General features: G+C 35.5%; 1 protein-coding gene across 3 annotated transcripts; it reads left to right on the forward strand.

The window, feature by feature from the left end:
• Positions 1-372: 372 nt before the first annotated feature.
• Positions 373-19,160, forward strand: LOC114359514 (uncharacterized). 3 transcript variants are annotated; one of them, XM_028313946.1, is made up of 10 exons: positions 373-621; positions 5,378-5,512; positions 5,613-5,786; positions 8,251-11,363; positions 12,210-12,378; positions 12,548-12,619; positions 13,478-13,655; positions 14,735-14,972; positions 15,047-16,195; positions 16,290-19,160. In XM_028313946.1, exons 2-10 carry the CDS (start codon positions 5,394-5,396, stop codon positions 16,778-16,780), a joined length of 5,703 nt encoding a protein of 1,900 aa, XP_028169747.1. In that variant the 5' UTR covers positions 373-621; positions 5,378-5,393; the 3' UTR covers positions 16,781-19,160. The 3 variants fall into 3 exon arrangements, with proteins under 3 accessions (XP_028169747.1, XP_028169749.1, XP_028169748.1); XM_028313947.1 differs by lacking the exon at positions 373-621 and adding an exon at positions 633-747; XM_028313948.1 differs by lacking the exon at positions 5,613-5,786.
• Positions 19,161-22,501: the final 3,341 nt, after the last annotated feature.

Below are 22,501 nucleotides of genomic sequence, written 5' to 3' on the forward strand. Positions count from 1 at the left end.
AGCTTCTGATTTGGTTAGTGAATTGGCTATTTCGAAGAATTTACAAGGAGATTTAAATCAGAAGATAGCAATACTACAGTTCACACTAAAAAGAGAGGTAGGGCCGCAGAGAGCGAGATAGATATAAGTAGGTATTTGACTCAAGTTTTGTTCCAAACTCTGCCCTCCATTTTTATCTGTAGCTTCATGGGGCTATCGTTTTTATACTTAAGAGTTGGCACCCCTGGCGATTGACAGGACCTTACTCTACAGTGGCGCTAACTGGTGAGCGCTAAAACGATAGCCCTCATATTACTTTTCTCTATGGCCCTCATTAAGATCAAGATAACGAACAATCAAATAAAATCACATTAGGACTTATGAAACCCGACATTAAACACTAGAATGGTTTTCAAGAAACTTAAACCTTGGTGTAACTCTAAAACTGCCACTCCATAGGGTTTCGTACTTGGCGGAAAAGTTATTTTATGCCAAGGCAGTATAGACTCCCGACCTTAGCCTATTTCAATAGAAACAAGTGAAAGAAAAATAAAATATTTATGCCAACCCACATAAATTACAAAAAGTATATTTTTTCCCTAAATCAAATCCAATTGAGAAATAACTGCACTTTGTAAACAGGTAAATATATTTTCTATGCGACTGAATTATATAAAACAACACAATATCGATACCTCTAAAAACAGGAGTGAGATACAGTGTACGATCAATACTTTCCATTCTACACTCCTCTACACATTTATCCGGGTAAGTAAAACAAATGAAGTCGGATTAATGAAAACTTCAGATAATTTGAGAGTTCGAAATCCGAGGTAGTTAAGGTCCACCCTCTGACCGGTGTTTCTTACATATTTGCTAAGTAGAAAGCAGTACAGTGGTTAACATAGACCTATTGATTTTTGTGCGTATTTTATTGTGTGTGATCCAAGTGAAGACTTTTTGGTAAGAATTTAATCAATCTTCATTATAATTCATCAGTTTGAGAAGTCTATTTCTTCCTACAAGATTTCTTATACATATTTTCATCCAAATTCTTTATAATCCAACTACCTAATAATAATTAATTATTGCAGAAGCATTCTTTTCTTATTCTAATAAGAAAATGAAATATTAAATATCACTTGTAAAGATGGTATGGAAAATCCATTGATTTCTTCTAAGATTTCCTTGGATGCTCACAGTTTATAACTTGGATTATTCAGTAGGCCAACATCTTAGACAAGTGCAAAAAATCAGAACTAAGGGTAGTTCGTTTTCATGTACTTTTTTCTTAAGTGATATAAAGCTGAACATTTTTTTATTTAGATTAAAAAGTTTGAGACTTGAGAATCTTGAATGCAGCTTTTAACACTTAAAATCTTCACTAATATAATATTATAATTCCGAAGAATTGGTTTGTTCCTTTGCATGTGCTAATCTCAGGAACTACTGTTAGGCTGGTTTTAGAGTCGCGCTGACCGCTCCCTGATTTTCAGCGGTGACAGATCAATGTGTATGTAATTGAAGGGAACGTTCCTGAGTGACGCTGATCGCTCGGCGCCGACGCTTCATACATTTGGGCTGTCAGCACTGACGGTCAGCGTGCGTCAGCTTGACTCTAAAACCAGCCTTACGATTTGAAAAAATATTTTTGAGTTGGATAGCCCAATAATTGAGAAAGGTTTTAAGGCTATATAACATCACCCTACAGCCAATAGGGGTGGAGCAGTAAAGATAAATGTAAATACATGCATATAAAGTCACGGGCACTGCTAGTCACAAATAAAATATTAAAGCAAGTAAACTGTACTATTTGTATTGATGATGTCATACATAATATGTCATCCCACATTACCATCCATGCACTGTTACTATCAAACACCTATTGTTTGTGAATTTGTGATTTGCATTTATAATTCTGTTAATGTTCTTTATATGCGAGTATAGATTTAAATCTGTGATTGTACCTACTGATACATAAATTATGTTAATGTCAATCCAAAAATTTCAAAAACATTTCAAATAGCTTTTATGTTGCAGATGGCTAAGGCCATTGAAGTAATATTACTACGTAGTACATTATAACTCAATGGCTAAGGCCTATTTAGTTTGTGACAGATTGTCATAAATGATAGCCTATATGTTATTCTGGGTTATAAACAATAATACTGTAAAGTTTCATCAAAATCTGTTCAGTAGTTTTTGCGCGAAAGAGTAACAAACATATTGTTTCAAACAATTTCGCATTTACAGGGTGTTAGGTAAATGGGTATATGAGCCGACACTAGCCCATGTTAACATGAGCATATAAATGGTAAGGTGAACTTGCAAAAATGCAATTTGCAATATTTGTCCAACGTGGTTGTGTTTTATAGCCATAAAAGTTGGCTCAAGTGTAACTACCTATTTTTTCAAGAAGTGGCTCTGGATCCTTCTAAAGACACATATTTGGGGTAAAAACCTTTCCTTTAATGAAATGAAGTTTAGAACTAGGCTTTTAAATGGTGCCAATATTGGTGGGAAGTGGGGATGCATTTGAAAGTGCCTGTCGCGGGAGGTGCGATTTATTTGATGTCGAGTGTAGATGGCATTATAAAAACCCAATATTCGACCCATGAAAACTCGACCCAGTATTCCTAGCTCAACCCATTACATAATTTCGTTATTCTACCCAAATGCATTCCTTAATCAACCCAAAGTATATATACCAAAAATAAGTATGGATAGCAAAACCACGTTTACTGTTTTTTCAGAAATTTAATAATGATAAATACATACTAGTATGTTCATTTATTTATAATTAAATAAAAAAAATAAAATAACATCACCTACCTACAGGAGTATGTTTATTAACTAACTAAAAAATATTATTTTTATTCTGACCGTACATAAAAATCTTATATTTTTTAAGTGGTTTTAAAATGGGTTGAGCTAGGAATGTTTTTGGGGTGAATAAGTAATTTAAATTTTAAAATTTGTTGTGGGTAGAATAAGGAACAAAATTGGTTGAGTAAGGAAAAAATAACGAATGGGTTGAGTTGTCGTGGGTCGAATAACCAATTATAAAGGTAAATCAGGCTGTTATGCCTTTACATATTACACTTCTGGACACATCTACTGGCCCACCTTAGAGTTTAGGTTTCGATGGCCCCTACCGAAATATGATTGCTAGATTGAACAAAAACTGTTGATGCAGTTTTAAACCTGATACATTTTATCTACCATCTTTTTCGATCGTATTGTTTTTTTGAATTCAGAATACCATAGGTACGACATGGAGCTACGCCTAACAAGTCGGAAATGCGCCTTGTTAAAGGCAATTGATTTTTGAATAAAAAACATGTTTTATCAAATAAAGGTTTAATTTAATAACGCGTGTTGCCTCCATGGGCATCTACCACAGCTCTCATACGATTAGGCATAGAGTTTATCAACTGCTCTATGAAATTTTGAGGGATCATCTCCCATTCCGCTTCTATGGCAGTTTTCAACTCCTGCATCGTCTGGGCAACTGGCTGACGAGCCCTAACACGTCTTTTTAGCTCGTCCCACATGTGCTCAATGGGGTTCATGTCTGGGCTTCTGGCTGGCCAGTCCATAACTGTGATGTTCACATCCCGAAAATATTCCCTGACGATGCCGGCCGCATGGGCTCTTGCATTATCATGCATAAAAAGGAAATTTGGGCCCACATAGTCTGCGTATGGTATCACGTGAGGTTCTAAGCACTCACGAATGTATCTTTCAGCGTTTAATATTGGCAGCCGTGGTCCTGTAACAACCTCAAGTTGAGTTTTGCCGCTCGCGGATATACCGCCCCAGACAGTCCATGAGCCACCGCCATAAGCAACCCTCTCTTCAAAGCAGCATTGTGCGAAACGCTCTCCCTTACGTCGGTAGACCTTCTTCCTTCCATCATTGCCATGTAACACAATTTTAGACTCATCAGAAAAGAGTACACGGCTCCAATCTTGCTGTGTCTAATTTAAATGACTACGTGCGAAATGAAGGTGCGCTGTTCGGTGGGCTCGCGTTAGTTTGGGCCCATTAGCTGGCTTGTGTGGTACCATATCGCGTTCTTTTAACCTTCTCCGAACAGTTCGAGCGCTCACAGATACTCCGTGGAAGTCGCGAAGTTGGTTTTGTATCTCAATGGAGGTAAGGTGACGATTTCTCAAGCTGGTAGTCACGATGAATCGATCCTGCCTTTCAGTTGTGACCCGAGATCGTGGCCTTCCTTGGCGACGAACAAAGCCGCCAGTCTCTAGGTACCTCCGATAAACATTTCGGACCGCAGATCGACTTAAATTAAGTTGAGCACTCACGTTTCTTTGGCTGTGTCCGGCCTGAATAAGTGCCACAGCTTGGGCGGCGATTTCAGGTGAAGTATCCATAGATTATTGATAGAACCTCACCTTAATGTTAAGAATAAGTAATGTTTGTTGCAAAACCAAAGATATCAATCACTTTTTCAAGAATTAAATCCAAACCAATAAAACCAAGAAGTTTTCTTAGGGCTATATTTCACCGGGACACCATGGCGGCGCAACCAGTCGCCGCTACCAACGAAATGTATGCAGCTTTGCGCAACCAAACGGACACCAGGTGAGTAACTGTCTATAGAGCTGTATACATTTTGTTGGTAGCCGGCGACTGGTTGCGCCGCCCGGTACGCCCAGCATGGTGTCCCGGTGTAATATAGCCCTTAGTATTCGATTGTTTGATATCCACAAATAGGCTCCAAATTGTCTTTTGTTTCTTTAAATTCTGTGTTCGAATTTCAAAAAGACTATTGAATGAAATTATGAATAAATTGTGAATGTGCCAGGTTCAAAACTGCATAAAAACTTTTTGCTCGACCTAATATAAAATTTTAGCTAGGACCAAACGAATCTGAAAATACAAGGTGGGCCAATAGATGTGTCCAGAAGTGTATAATGCTATACAAAAAAAAAAACAATTTAAACTGCCTACATCCGAAACTTTTGAATCGGTTCCGGTTACGGTTTCGGATATATTTTTATTTCGGATATCAGAAAGTTTCGGTTACGGTTACGGATATCCATAACAACCCTGGGAGATACCTACGCAATTGGACGGCTTTATCCCTGTGATAAAATAGCATTAAATTCCAAACAGGGACCAACTAGGTACAATATTTTTTGCGCACAATTCCAGTGTGAAGATATACCATAGATAGTACCATATTACGTATTACGTAGGTACTAGGTACCAAATCATACAAGCAACCATGTTGTAACAATTTTCAACTGGTAAAAAAACTTTCATCAACGTGCCCTATCATTTGATGGTCTGATGGATTTGTCTACCTATGCCGATACTGTTTTTCGTAGTAAGTTTTATGTGTGTTAAAACTTGTTTATTTTTTGCTTGTCAGATGTAAGAAATGCTTAATGCCGGGCGCTGACTCGAGGTTTAAGCCGCCATCGGCAAATGAATCCTTGGCCTCGGATGAAGAAGCGTCTCAGTTGGAACTTCACCTTCAGAGACAACTGGAAGAAGATGTCGCAAGGTAAGGAATTTGTCACAATGTCTCACTAAGCTCTCTAACCTACTAATTTTATCTATAACCCATTCGTAACACAAGAATATTATCATATTATCTGTTTCAGAATATTTGATGAATCCATTTATACTGATCTTGAAGTGGTGTGTGGTAAACTAAAAATATTAACTCATTCATGTATATTACAAGCTCGCACAAATAAATTTTATCATATACTTCAGACGATATTGCATGTTAACATCGGGCGCAGTGCTTTTGATGAAATATATTCGTTTATCAGGTAAGGCTGGCGATATTGATTTTGAAAGAATATTTATATCTATTTATTTAACAGAATATAAAATAATATAGGTACATGGAATGTGTGGTGGGCTGTAGAAAATACATTCTTCCGATTGTATACAGTATAATTAGAACTAGACCCGTCGCGCCATAGCAAATTCCCATGTAGAGGAAGTCGTTTGTGAATTATTGGACCTTATATATTTTTAGCCGACCCCTTAACGCTTAGGAGTTGGAGAATAATTATTTTAATATTTTAGGTATGTATGTACCAACAGTTGTATTATTTTAGGTTATTAAGGTGAGCTGATGATGGAAGGTTAAACTTCGTAGGTTATGAGTTAAATGATACTTTTTTTGTTGCCGATATTTAAAGTAGTAGCCTGTATTTGTAGGGAAGATTATTTACGTTTAAAATGGAAAAGTATTAGTCTCATTTTACATAGGTACTGTCCATCTCTAGCGACAACAACAAGAACTAATATACTAAAAAGCACGAAATAAATAAATTTTATAAAAAAAAAAAATTTTTAGTACGGTTAAAAAAGTGACGAACTAAGGAACGAATAGAATACATTAAACATCGTAGTTTTGTTCTTAATCTCAGGTTGAATTTGACTGCAATTTTTTTTTGTAATAAATATTTTATTTATGTAAACATAGCTCCCAAAACACAACTGTTTAGTTAGGTAAAGTAAGTTCCAATAATTCGCAAAAGACATGGGAACTACATCAGAATTTGCTAGGGCCGGTCTAGTTCCTTCCAGTCACCCTGTATAATATTGTGCAATTTGTTTTTCTTATAGGTATTAATTTAATTTAACAGACTGTAGCTTCCTTGTACAAATCTAATAATTTTAGACTAAAACTTTTAGAAGTAATCATAACTTAGGAGGAATCATTCTACAGAGTGTTTGGTAGTGTTGATAATGAATAAAACGGCTGAATTTGACTGACCGTCATTTACAGTCAAATTGGTCAATAACTAGTAATTTTCGGTCAATTTGATTTTCATAATACTTTTGGTACTTTTTTAAAGTATTTTCTTTTATTTTGTGATTGATAAAAGTCTACTTCTTAATTGAAGTACAATAGTGGTTTTATTATTATAGTACGAGAGCCCCTAACCTAACCTAACCAAAACCATGTCTCATAGCAATACGGCAAAAACCCTATAAAATCGTTAGATTGTATTATTCTGAACCCAACTAGGTGTGTAGTAACGGTCGAAAGTGTAGCAACTGCGTGGGAGGCCATTTCTGCTGTGTCAAAAAAAAAAGACAGTCGGTATTATAGCAATACGTCTGATAGTGAAAATGTACATAGATTTTATAATTGTATTAGATATAATTGTATTACATAGATTTTATTATGTAGCATATAGCCTGAGCGCATTTTTGAAAATGTCAACAAATTTAGCCGACCTGTATCATAGCAATACGGATAAATATTTTTTTCAACTTTTCGTATTGCTGCCATGATTACCAAAAACCTGTTTTCAGACACTTTAAGTGTATCAAAAAGTTGTATGATAGAGAAGGTGCTACACTTAATTTGTCTGATATAATTTTTTTGCACATGTGGACAACTTATTTTATCATGTCCAACAATTTTCAGACATATTGCTATGATACCGATCGGTAAAATTTGTTAACATTTTCAAAACGGTCTCAAAATTTAATGCGTTCACATTTCCGTCTGAAAATTGTTTTGTTCGCATCAAATAACCAAAATTTACTAATAAAAAAGATTTTCAGACGTATTGCTATGAGACATTTTTTTTGTCTCATTTTTAATTTTTTTAAGTGATTTTACGGGTTTGCGCTACACCACTAACGTCTGATTTTTGTCTCATTTTTAATTTTTTCAAGTGATTTTACGGGTTTGCGCTACACCACTAACGTCTGAAAAATATGTTTCCGGTATCTCAGAACTATCATTCAACTACAGTCTGCAAATCAGACATATTGCTATGATGCAGTTCGGTAAAATTCTTTGACAATTTTGAAAATTCGGTCAGATCAAACGCTACGCGGAAAATGTCTGATATTGGTATTTTGGAGTTCAGGATAATCGTATCTATCGATTTGATGCTGTTTTGGCCGTATTGCTATGAGACAAAAATTTTGGTCGTGGGCTCTCGTACTATTAGGGTCGAATGGGCGAGTTTTTATTCTCAAAATGACCTTGCCTATACACCCACGAACTTGGTCTAACCTTCTACCAAACACCCTGTATATTCAAAATTCGTTCAATTGAGAAATTATGTATTAATTTATGATTTATGACTATTGACTTCATGTTTTTCCTAAAAACTAAAATAATCTATTATAATAAAATCGCTAAGTCCATAAAAGAAAGTCATTTCGATCCTCCAACTAATCTATTTTTGAAAACTTGGACATTACTAATTCAAGTATTGACGATATATCACATTTGTTTACTTTCTTTTTCTATTTCAGTGATACCTACACTGAATGCAATATAAAACATCAAGAAAAAGAGATACTGGCCTATTTAAAAACATTATCACTAAACACAAAAGAAGCAGTAGAAGAGCCTGAAGAGTTTTTGACACCCAAGTGCATAAGCCCCTATGTAGAGAAAGCTTTGAAGAAAAGTATTAGTTCTAGCCCTAGTACTGAACTTACAAAAGAATATTACGCTCTAGTGCCAATAGAAGGCAACTTATTAGATAAAGAACTCATAGAACAGGACGTTCTTTCTAATGCTTTTCAATCTATTATAAGTTCGCAAATCGGAGATTTAGATAAGGTCAAAGGTTTTCAACGTAATAAACCGACTTCGTTGGCTCTGATTTCTAGTCATTCATCCAAATCAGTGAAACATTCCAACAGTTGTGATATTTTAATTAAAAGTCATCTTAAAGATGAAAGTTCATGCGGAACCTTTACAAACATAGAAACAAAATCATTAGATATTGCTGCTGGTCAGTTTACTAAAACAAATCAAGATATCGAATCAAATAAAACGTCTGATATTGTATGTAAAAACACGAAGTTGATTGACCCGCTTTTGGACAAATCTACAGATCCGGCTTATTCCCCTGACAGTTTAATAGCGGACGATCCTAGTTCTTCTTCTGACTATCTGTCTGCAGCTTATACTTTTTCACCTGGTATAAGTTCCGTTTTCCCCCAGCATTTAAATGTTGGAATCAACATCACTAAAATGGAAAACATTTTTACGTCATCGGACTCTGGCTTGGAGAACACAGGTTTGTTGGAAAGTCTTACCAGTCATAAAGATATAACTGTGACAGATATGTCGCTAACTGAAAGTACCCTACATGACTTAACCACTGACGATGGTAGTAATTCCCACGATTCAGTGTCAAGTCCACTAGTTGACAAGAAAATTTCTACAGCATTAAATATTGAAGTTTCCCTAAACTCTGCTTCATGTACATCAGAAAATAATACATCAGAAGACCAGTCCACAAGACCAAAAGAAATGACCTGTAATTCCTCAAAAGAAGAAAAAGAAAAACAAAATGAGGAGATTGTTATTCTTGAGTCTTCATCTTTGTCTTCAGAAACAGGTTCATGGGAATCTGTGTATCCTCCGAGATTAACTGCAACAGATATGTGTGAAAAGTTCATTCACAATGAGCGTCGAAATTTTAATGAAGTAGAACCTAAAGTTTCCTCGAAAAAAGCAGACTGTGATGATTTCTCTCACACGAGTCAAAGCCTTGTTCAGAAATCGCCATTCAAATCATCATCATGTTTTATTGATGCTGCAAGTTTAGTCGATGAAGAAGAACATACAATTAAAATAATTTCCGATACCAATGATATCTCAGAAATCATAGCTTCAGATGTTCCAATACCTATGCCAAGTAAACCTGTACCTTGTTCAACAAATAAAGTAGATATAAGTCCTAGTGATTGGTCAGAAAATGATAACGAAGACTCCTTAGAACAATTGGATAACAAGGACCCCGATTCAATACAAAAAGACCTATCTCCAACAATTTTTGAAATGACACCTATCACCGAAGATTCTTTATGTACTAATGTATTTGAACCAGGGCAAAATAAAGAATCTGAAGAAATGAAAGAAACTGCTATTAAAGAAGATTTATCGAACATTAACTCTGGAAAGGATGATTCAATATCCATAAGCACGCCCTTAATGACTACACCTTATAACTCGATAATGTCACTTAAAGTTTCTGGTCTTAAGCAATATGAATCTGAAGAAAGCGAAAGTGACACAACTATAGTAGGTCAAAATTTAACTAACATCTTGAAAAAATACAATGAATCATCACCAATTATATCAGGTGGAGCTTCTGTAGAAGATCATTTACCTAATATCAGTAGCAATTCAGGAAGCCCGTTGATACGTACGTATAAAAAAATAGAAAATATACCGATAGTTTCAGGAGCCTATGTCCCCCCTCTAGAAGCAGAAGTAAGCAAGTCACCGCGTCCATCTTGTGCCCCTACATGGGTAGTCGATATGTCTACCTCCTCTAAGTCAGACGTCGATACAGTTCACTCAAAAAAACCCAGTGATAAAATGTGCGATAGCCTGAGATCCTCTTCTAAAAACAGTTCAGAAAATTGCAATAAGAGCAGAAATTCAGTGGATTCTGACAGCAGTGAGAAGTCAAGCCATAAATTTTATATCGATTTATCAAGTTTACCCGATCCTATACCGCCTAAAACTCAAAATGAACCAGAAACAGCAAATGAAAAGAAAAATATTTTTTCAATGTATATTGATTTTGGAGAAAAATCTGCGTTGAAGGAAGCACCCCATAGATTAACTTCTTTAAATAACAAGAAGAGCGAAGCAAAAATCACTCCAAAAAACAATAAAAATAAGATGGTATATACTCCTATTTCAGTTTGCTCTAAATTATCTGACCCAAACAGCACATCGACTTTTGAAAAATATGAGGTTTTATGTGAAGATTCCAACATCAGTATATCAGAAATCATCAACCTAAATGAGGGAAATCGGAGAGATACCAAATCAAAAGAACTCAAGAATTCAGAGTCAAGTAAGGACCCCCGAGCAGAAGAGAAAAATCACCGACCCGAAGTGAAAAATCACAGTGATAGATCTTTCCAACGGAATTCGAGAACAACAATTCACGAAGAATCACTCAAAGCGAGGATTACTATATTTGACGAAACATTTTATGAGCTAGAGGATGAATCATTTGTGAAGTTGTCGGATTTAGACAAACCTATTCTGAAAGCGGATCCTCCTGTAATTAAAAAACCCGACAAGGTTGTAGATGAGCGAATGACCAGGTCAATACCTGATAACAGTTGGCGCGAGCAGCAAAATCAAGGTTGTACATCTAGATCTAATGAGATTATAAGTTCCTTTCATTCGGAAAATGCACTTAGCTTAAATAGGTTGTTTCCGCACCTAAGGACAGAGTTCAGTAGAAGCATGCCCGGGTCTTTGTCGAGCAGGACACGGTCTCCTTTAAGATTAGGAGTCGAGCAGAGTCCCGGGGACTTAGACGATCAAACTTCAGATACATCGGAAATGAGCAGTGTGCAAAGTAGTTTTTGCCGATCTATCGTTGGTAAGTAATAGTTCAATTCTTGAAAAGCATTAAAATCAAACGGCAGGCAATTCCTTCCGATGATTTATAGGGAATTAAGGATGATGTATGTTTCAAGTACTGCCATTTAATTTGATATGGATAATAGCTACCATCAACCAAAACAGTTCATTGTAGCCCTGAAAACCGATTCAGTTTTCAATTGGTTGTAAAATTAGATTTTTACTAACTTGAAATCAATTAATTGTGATTATTGTGAATCAATCGAGTTCGCGACCTGATGATAGGTAATTGCCATACAAAAAAATCTATTGGGAGAGTCGCGTTTTGAGAACTTGAGTATATCAATAACTATCCTTTATTTTTCTATAATTAATAAATCATTTAATTTTCGACGTCTATCTGACAATGAAAAAAAAAACATTAAATCATCTCTTATCCCGCATAAATTGCCCCGTCTGGTTATTCTTTATGTTAACTACAAATGGCAGTAGATTAAAGTTAAACTTTTCTAAGGGCTCACGCTAAGGTTCGGTTTCCACCAAGGTGGAGCGGAGCGGAGAAATGTTTTGAATAACCAATCAGATTTCATTATGTCAATTTCATTTAATGTGAATGACAACTGATTGGTTGTTCAAAACATTTATCTGCCAGACATTTATCTGTATAGGCGTTTTTGTCGCGCGTCTGTAGCGCTTCTAACTCGCACTGCAGTAGTGCGACAAAAACGCCTATATGCGAAAGCGCTTTTAGCGTAGGCCCTTAATCAACCAGACCATAGAATGGCCTTTATTGCTTATTAGTACTTTGTCTAGTCACCCCACAGTACAAAATCAACTCGATACAACTATGGTTACTTTTTTTTAGAAAACAGTACGACTGAAGAAACCAGCCAAGCCTCAAGTCTGATAGGCAATTGTCAATCCCGCTTGGGGCAAGACCTTCTGCGAATGTTTTTGGAAGAAATAGCTCCCGACGTGATCGTGGAGGTGTCAGGGAGACGAATTAAAGCACACAAATGTATTTTATCATCAAGGTGAGTTAGCATCTTTCTCTTTGTTAATGAATAATTTATATGTATAATCTTTAATTCAGTCATTTAGTTCAAAGTTCGCTCGTAACGTATTGTTGTTATATCAAGGGTGCTTTTAAACTTTTTCTCGTCAGATATTATTAAAACTTTAATTATTTGTTCTTTGGTTTAGGTGCCAGTACTTCGCTGGGATACTAAGCGGTGGCTGGGTTGAGAGTGCGGGGAATGTTATAGCATTGCCACCGTGAGTATAATACTTATATTATATTCTTCTATCATTCTTGTGGGTTTCAATAACTAAAGAATATCCCTTTATCGCTAGAAACAAAAGGCGAATTTTTTTTTATATCACTAAAATAACATAATCCCGAAATAAGTCAATAATAATAATAAACTTCAACGGCAAAAAACTAAGGCTGGGTTGCACCATCTTACTTCAACCACAGAATAATAATAAGTACTACGTACCGAAGTTTTACTTCGCGAAGGTATTTAAAAAAATGTATGCTCAATGTCATTAACAATATGGTGTAATTTAGCTTGTCTCAAGAGTCAAGCAAGTTTGTCAGAAGTTTTGTTGACAAACGTCAGTGATCGGTACTGCGCCGAAGCTATAGGGCTGACTTCGGTAAAATGATGTGACGTGAGGTGCCAATCTGGAGAAAATGGCGGAGGAAATACATGATTTAGCATGAATTATCATGAATAATATTAACTACTTATTTACCTCTCAGTGTCTTCAGGCAACTAAAAAAAGTACATTCTGTGTTTTTATTATTATTTAGGCAGTTAAATACTGCACAGTATTTAGTACACCATTTTCTTTATTTTTTTCCATCATACACAAGAATACGCGTGCGTGAGTCAATGTTCGCTCGTATGTGAGGCCTTGTCGAATAGTACTCTTGTAGGGGGAAATCGTGCGTGTTTTGTTTTCGATGTAAACTCGCGGAGATGAACAGGCCTGCTTCAACTTTGACCAACGTCAATAATCTGTCAAACTCCATAAAAAACACCGGTTATTCTTAAAGTCACGGTCAAAGTTAGGTGGTGCAACTCGGCCTAAGAAACTTCTGTAATTCCAATATATTTTTTGTTACAGATTTTCATTTAACGTTGTCCACTTCGCTCTCTGTCATATATACTCAGGCGTTTCTACAATACCTGATTCGATAAGTATTGTGGAGCTTGCGACATTGGCTGATATGCTGGGCTTGGAAGGCTTGAAGGAAGCTATCATGTTTACATTAAAAGCTAAATATTGTCATCATTTCCACAAAGTAAGAGAAATATTTGGCACGATAACGAGACATGTGCAGTGTTGGCAAAAGTTAATCTGATTATTGATTAATAATTAATTTATATAATGATTAAAGATTAATAATTAAAAAAACATTGATTATGATCTAATCATAATGAATATAGGAACTACATTATATTTACTGGCTTAAAAACTAGGATTATGGTCTCTAAGTGCGGAATCATAAATTAATTAATCATTACTTTGTATGGATTTTGGACTGATTGGTAAAATTTTAAATTAACGAAACCACTTTTGACTGGAAAACGGTCAAGTGATACGTATTGACCAAGTCATTTTTGCAGTCAATAGTAGTTCTGACCGATTATATTATGAGTTTTGACATTTACATTGATTTCAATAGATTAAAATGTTCTATTAAAAGAAAGAAGTTAATCAAACTAACGGTTATTGATTAAAGACAACATGATTATGATTACTTTTTTAATCTTGATTATTTTATTCACGATTAATTTAATCATAATTAAATTATCATTATGTAATGAATTGATGTATTATTGTTTATATTTTAAATATTTTTCTTTTTTATTTAGGTTAAGTTTATTTAGAAATGTATGGAGTTGGAGTATGGCTAATATTTTAGACATAAGGTACTTAATTTGCTTCATTAATTGATCAAAAATTTAATTTATTAGTGCCAACACTGTCATGTTGCCAAATTTTTGTTTTGGTGTTTCAAAGATAGACGTAATGTATTTATGATGTAATAGAAACGTTCGTTCGTTCGTTTCTGCCAAATGACGTCCACTGCTGGACAAAGGCCTCCCCCAAGGTTTTCCACAATGAACGGTCCTGCGCTGCCCGCATCGAGGTTCTTCCCGCGACCTTAGATCGTTGGTCCACCTAGTAATAGAAACGTTGGTAAAAAAATTGCTTCGACAGCAGAAAAACTCTCCCGAGATAATTATCACTCTTTGAGAAAATCACATTAATTCACTTCCTTAGAACGCTCCATACAAAACGTCACACCGTGGTACTTTGTAAGGATCGCCTAAGGAATTTGTTCTGCGGCTTCTTTAAGTCTGTTATGGTTTTCAGCCCTGTGCGGTATGCAAAGCTGGAGTGCTGGAATGTTTCCCCCTGTGCTCAGTCTATGGCCTGGACGATTTGTACAGAAAATGCTTGAAATGGATTATAAAGTATTTTCCTTGGGTGTGGCCTACTAAAGCTTTTGCCACACTGCCTTCCGAATTATTAGAGAAATGTTACCAAGAGATTGTTATCAATATGACGCTTGAGAATATTATCAATACAGTTTACGGATGCGGCCTTACAGGTATTAGATTGAATATTTTAATTATTTTCCACATAGAGCCAACAAATACTTTAATTTTATCGTTCCCTTTTCAGTTGAAGACTTGCATCATATTCGATGGGGCGACATTGTAGCACGTATATGCCGCCGATTGGTGCACGCTGCGGCACACTTTATCGCGCCTAAACTTGTGACAGTTCTGCGCGAAATCGGTACGTTGCCGCCCGACCCGCCGGCGTCCGCTAAACAGGCGCTCGACGAATGCATGGCCGCGGCCATAGAATGGGCGCCGCCGGACGAATGCTGCCGCGCCTACGCACTCCTGGCCGGCGTCGCCAGGGAAATACGAAACCACCGATTCGCCAAGCCCGATCTGATCACCAACGGCAACCCGAACAACGTGCCCGGTCAAGACAACCTTCTGTACGTCAGCGCCGGCAGCTGGGTGCAGCAGTGCGAGGGCGCGCTGGTGCGGGCGGCGCCGCGCGTGTGCTGCACGCAGGCCTTCGCCGAGCTGCCGCCGGAGCTGCGCGCGCGCCTGCGCGAGCTGGGCTGCATCATGTACGGCCAGCCGCAGCTGCCCGGCCGAACCCTCGCCCTCCAGCACCGCAGAAGCAAGAACGCTCACCCCAAACCGAACAAAACCCAACCATCCACGTCCAGGAACTTAGATATAGACCACATGCGAGCTTCCTTTGTTCCATATGCTCCCAAGCCGGCGACCCTCGTCGCCCCGGGCGTGTTCAAAAGTAGCAGCAATGATTTACAAGATACAAAAAAGATGTCTCGCGCTGCACCTCCTAAAGTCAGGACCACCAAAGCGCAAGAGGAACGCGCGAAGTTTAATTTGTCCAAGGCGAACCCGTCCCAGGAGCGGCTGAATGCCAAGGTGAACGCAGCGAAGCCATCGTTTGAACACACCAAGCCCAGATATCTGGAACCTAAAATTATGCCAGAAATGAAAAAAAATGTTAGTACCAAGAAATTGGTCCCTAAAATGATATCGTCTAGTGAATCTTCTCGGAACTCAAGTCCCATTCAAGCGAGAAACTTGAGGACGAGTCGCATGAAAAATCGGCAGGCAAACGAGGGGAAGACGCAAGCTTTGTCGCAGGACAGCCTGGCCACGTGCTCGCGGCCGCGCACTGCTGAGCCGTCGACGGACTCGCTCAGTGAATCGCAGACCAGTAACAAATATGCCACCTATACCAAGGTGCGGCATACCACCAAGGGATCCATTGAATGTAAGTTGCACTTCATTAATACCATTTTAGGTTTATGATTAAGTTTCCCATTACATCACTAATATTCATAATACTTTTTAATTTATTGTTGCAGCTGCTGCAGTGAAATGCACTCGACACGCTACCGCCCCCAACCCATCGGCAGTGACAAATGGTAAAGTAAAGACAAAAATACCCGTTTATTTAAACTCTTTGTCCAAGTCGTACAACACAGATAACAAGAGCAGTTGTGACGTGCCGTCGCCGCAAAGTAAATCGTTCCCCGCCCCTAAAACATCGACGGCTACACATTCCACTGCATCGGTGCCGATGCGTAGCAAGAACTACGAGAAGAATTCTTCGTGCTCTTTGATGAATGCAACAAAATCTAGCTCTGCCAAAATGGTGACGAAAATAATCAAAGAATCTCCCCGCTCTAAAACGGTTACAAAAAATGTCAAAGGCAATTCCAACTCTCGCCGTCCTCAACGCAGAGCAGAAACCGATCCACAGATGGAAATTCCTGTGATGGAACGCTCTGGTACTTTTCTTAAAGACGAGCCAACTTTCGGCGATAAAACAACTAACATAGATTTAGATGAATAGACTGCTCGCGTGGGCAGTATTGTTTTACAAGCTTTAGCGGGAGCCAGGAAATAGCTGCGCCGTGACGAGATCTCACCGCGGATCCCGTTGAAGCGTTAGTAGCTAAAACCTTTCAGATCATACAGACTACAAATCTTCCAATCAGCAACAAGAATGTTAACGAGTTACGTAATTAAAATAACATTAAATTCTGTTGTAAAGGCCTTTATCAGTCTTTCTAATTATGTTATTTAAATGTTTGTACTAAAATAAGTGAAAAGACTGGTAAAGACTAAAGATTAACCCCCAGTTTCTGCACCGAGATATTTAGCTTGAGTGTGCTCATCTTTTACTTAAGTATGAAATTAAGCTTTTAAATTCATACTGAAGCCTATAAGTAAAAAATAAGCACACTCAAGTTAAAAATCTCATTTCAGATACCGGGGAACTAGTGCTCGTCTTTTGTTACATTTTACGTTCAATTTAATTCGGTATTGTGAACTATGTGTTACAAACATCTTTATTATGAGCAGAATATCAAAAAGCATAATATTAAAACCTTTACACCTAACTCCTACAATAATAACATTTAATTATAGATTTACATCTTAGTGCTTCCAATTTTTAATACCGTATGAACAATAATTTATATCTTGACGGCTGATTGGGGTGATCTAAGCCAAGCTCTCTGCTTGTGAGGTGTCTTTTTTCAGCTCTACCTCATTATCACTCGTAGATTTTTAATGTGTGGACTGTTTTAATTCTGGGCTAGATCGGGTAGTCTGTCCACACATAACTCGAGGCAGAGTAGTCTGGTCTGTACTCTAGGCGATTATGTAGATTCTACCTATCTGTGAGCTAAAATAATGACTTACCGCTAGCTATGTGGTGAAGGTAGTGTTTGAGTGTGTATACTAATATTACGCGTAATATATTTTTTTATTGTAATATTAGTGTAGATAAATTACGCAGGTGACAATGAAGTAATGATGTGATATATTTTGTTGGGTTGCCCAGTAAATTAATTTCCCGTTATGGCCCTATTAATGAATCCGATGAATTGATACTTAATAATTAAAATGTATTGAAATAGTAGTATCTTACTAATATTATAAGTGTGTTTTGTATGGATCTCTGGAATTTACAGTATTATTATTTACCTATACATCAAAATAACATTTATAACAATCTGTGAAAATCTAAATACGCGAAGCGGTGGCAAAATCTAATTAACTACATAAATTATTAAATAGCTTATTACGATTTTTTTACATGTGAACTAATTTGGAATGAGCATTGTAAGGGTCACCTGTGTAGGGATTGTATTTTTATCACGCATTTTTATGCTTGATGTTTCTATATAGGTAACTACATATAGATTGATAAATGCATGTCTATGTTATCGTCATCTAAATGATTATACTCAAATAATTTATTTTTTCTCTTTAATAGCGTAATTTGGCCATGGTTTGTAAAGTACACGCAAATCTGGCGTATCTTATTAATTATACATTTATTGCTAGATTTTTTGGTGTCTGCTACGTATTTTGTCGCTGTTTCATAATATTGTGGATCAATTAAGATAGAATTTTGCTAATATTAGTCCTGAAACCAAAAATAGCGACTCACTTGTAAAATACTGTTAATTATAATTATTATGAGGAATTACGATTTAGCGTTATATTTTACCTGAGTACTCTTGACTTGTTGACTGTTAGGTCCATAACTATTAATTATTTTGATAACTGACTTAATAGAGTGGCGTTGTTTTAAATAATAGCATTTATAGGATGTTTAGAAGCAATGCGTGTAAAGTGCTTTGGGAACCAATAATAAATAGTTTTCCGCCAAGTACAAGTAAGTATCTAATAGGTATTATTCGGCTGATTATTTATATATTTGTTACTTAATTTTTCCAATATTAATTTCTTAATTTCTTCAATCTTAAATAGATCTCACTATGATCATCTAAAAGGATTTTTCACTTTCTTATTGGTTGGTTCTTGTTAGGGTTCTTGATGGTTTCTGAGCTTTTTTTCTCGTTCCCAAAATCATGACACACATGTTCCAAAGTCCAAACAACCTAAGACTAGGCGCAGACCACCGAATATATATTGACCATATCCCATATCAAATATTTCAATTGCAATATTATAGTTATTAAACTAACGTTTCAGTAACTTTAATAATGCAAATATCTTATTGTTAACAAAATATTGATACAAAGAGCTAAGACCCTTTGTGTACCGTCGACAGCACATCAGAGAGTACGTTTTTGTTGCATTGTGGTACCTATTACCACCACATCGGATGTCCGAGTGTCCATCTTGATGTGCCGTCGTCCATAACTAAAGATGCAGTTAGAGTAGGCGCACACCGTTGATTTTGAGTTGGCCGATAGTTGTGCCCGATTTTAAATTGTATGAAGAATCGACCAAATCGAATCGGTGTAATGTGCGCACTTCCATACATGCCCATACTGATCAACTGCCCGACTAAACTATCGGCCGATGAAAAATCGATGGTCTGCGCCTAGGCTAATAGATATACCTGCCGTAATCACATCTTTTAAAGTAGCGAAGTAAAATGTATATTTATAGTGCTTACTTAATAACCAAAGTTCCATAATTCTGTGGTATTTTTGACAACTATAATATCAAATTTCCAACATTACTTTTTCTACATAGATGGTGGAATTGATTATGTGCTTAAATTAATGAAACGGAATGGAATTGCCAACAAATTATTTCGTAAAAGTATAATAACCGTTAAAAATAAATTTAATAAAAACAATAAAATGCCAGTGCTTCGGTTGTCATAATCGCTAAACGAAAAGTATTTGCAACACTTTTTCTACTTAGAAATAAATATCCTTAGACAAACAAATAAATATCAACTAAGTAAGTAAAATTGTATCTTGTCGTTTCTATTTTTAGTATCAACTGAGAAGGAAGAGAAACCTTAGTTTAGGTTTAGTTCAACAGATTTGTCAGAAAATATGCTTCTAACATCGTTTTCATCTTCATCTTAAATAGTGATTACATACCTCATGTGTATAAGCTTTTATCATTCAGTCATAGTTTTTACTAAAAACAAAAACTTACTACTTATTGCTCTAAATGAGACGACGTAATACGAGCTAACATAATAACCCCAGAAAGTACTTATCGGTCTAACTACATTAATATAACTGACTAAGATACAGGATGTAAGAAATAGGAAGTTGGCAAAAACATAAATAGACGTATGAACTAGTTACATTATATTATTTATTTGGAAAATCAATTTGCAAGTTCGCGTACAAAAAGACTATTATTATAGAGTTCAGAAACAGCAATAGCCCGTTTAGTTTTTACCAGACACCCTCCTTACATCCTGTATAACAGGTTCGATAGTGAAGACAAAAACCAAGAGTTCTATCCCATTCTATACATATTTTATTTATTATTCTAACAACACACAAGAGATATTTATTTTAGTAAAACTTGGTTACTTTATTTAATAATTATACTTAAATCAGCAATTATTTTTTATATTTCTAGTTCGTTAAGTGAGAAATGAAATTAATTATAATCAATTACTTTAAATAGAGGTTTATTTTTGTAAATTAATATATACCTAAGTAAGGTCTGTTCTGTTTTGTGCAATTTGTTATGTTTTATTTGTTTATAACAGAACTTAATTAACTCCACTTTTAGGAATCATATAATAAACTATAATAATATTTTGATTTGGTAACATATATGTATGAGATTTAATGTTACATTATACAATGGTAGGGTTGATTTGATTAAGTATCTTTCTGTCGTAGGAAAATATTTTGTATTGTCTATAAGAAAAAAGTGTAACTAATAATACAGATATTTGTAGCAATGTATTTTGTATAAAAACTATTTATGCTTTTACAAATCAGCAGAATGATTGTCTTCAAGATTATGATCTATTTAGCTTAGTACTTTAAAACTTTTGCTTATAAGTTAATTTGGGAAGTAACTACTATGTTTGCATGCAGGCGATAACATTTAACACTTATACCTAATAGGCAGTATCGCGTTAATTAGAAGTGCTTTTTTGTTTTTAAATGGAACTGCATTTCAAAAATGTGTTATTAGGGTAAACAAGCAACAATATTAATCTTTCGTTAAATTGTAATCACAAAAATTGAAATTTTAGTACCAAGTACTTACCTAATGCATTTATTTCTCGATTAATATAAATTATAAATATAAAGTCACAGAGTAGTTTGCATGTTAAAGTAAATAATATAAGATCTTTAAAAACATTAACATTGATGTGCAATACAATCAAAATACACAATTTGATACTCAGTCGGCTATCCTGAAATGATGCGAGGACTAATATCCGCTATTTTTAGGTAAATAATTATTTGTTAAGGTTTTAAGACAGTGTAGTCATATTTCTATTTATCTTAATACCAGTGTACCCTAATTAATTACATACTTACATATTAAAAATAATCATATTACCTAGGGTTAAACTTTCAACTGATCTCAATGATGCATAGTATTCAGTTTACACAATTCAGGTCTGCATCAGCCATCGTTAGATAATTAGGCCATGTTTTATTTTTATAATGACCTTATCGTAAATCTTTGTTTATGCTTAAATTTGAAAGCTAGATATTATTATTAAAGATGTACCGAGAGCAATTGATATGTTACTTAATTATTCATTTGATTAGTGTGTTAAATTATACGATTTTAAAATTGTTATATCTGGTCGCTTTTCAATCTATCGCAATGGAGTTCATCTTTAGTCATAGTGCGTAATTAATTGTAATTATTATAATTTAAAAACACAAATATTTATTGTTGATGAATGTCATATCTGCATGTATGTTGTACCTAATAGATTTCATGAAATACACATTATCCAAAAAAAGGCTTTAATTTTTCTTCCCCTTATTTGTAGTACCTTTTTTATGTTCACAAACTTATATTATTCACATTAATATTACTAAACACACTTAAATATTGCAATAACTTTTATAAGTCCTACTAAATGCAATAGTTCGTGTGGAAGTTTGAGACTCTTTCACGCTAAAACTACTGAATGGATTTTGATGACACTTTTGTTTACACTAACACAGATATCTATAGATCTATTTATTTTAAGAGATGTACTTTTAATTTTTTAAATGATATTTACAATAAAGTCAATGAGTGTTCAAAATATTTGTGAAGAGGTAAGTATGTATAATGTGTCATACGGAAAATTTGTCAAAATTTAACTAGGGTAAACCAGAGAGTGATTGCCCACTGGTAGTGATTGCCCGCTTTAAGAATAATATCGTCAGGTGCTGACTTTGAATCACTCTAGTTAGATTTGAGTTTACTAAGTAGATGGCTCCGAGATCAATGTACAGTATATTTAAAATTTACAATAGGAAACACTAAAAAAAAACAGTTATGGCGGATTTTGTCAAGACGGGTGAAAATGTTACTCAAACAGGTAAAGACTTAACAATTTTTCTAAGGAATTACTTGCTTAGAGGTTAAATTTATTTACAAGTTATTTAATATTCAACTAATGGTGTATACTCATGATGAAATTATAAGTGTTTTCTCCATTATGAATGAAAATAACTGATAAAATTTGATTTCTAACGGTCATTTTAACGGTGGGTAATCACTGCACGTAAATCTGTATATTTTTAGTTATTGCCCACCATCATTTCAGTTATTGCCATATGTTAATGTATAGTTATGAGGTAAATAAAAT

This window comes from Ostrinia furnacalis, unplaced genomic scaffold (assembly GCF_004193835.3).
Source record: "Ostrinia furnacalis isolate ACB-3 unplaced genomic scaffold, ASM419383v2 OfSCF4444, whole genome shotgun sequence".
NCBI classification, from domain to species: domain Eukaryota; kingdom Metazoa; phylum Arthropoda; class Insecta; order Lepidoptera; family Crambidae; genus Ostrinia; species Ostrinia furnacalis.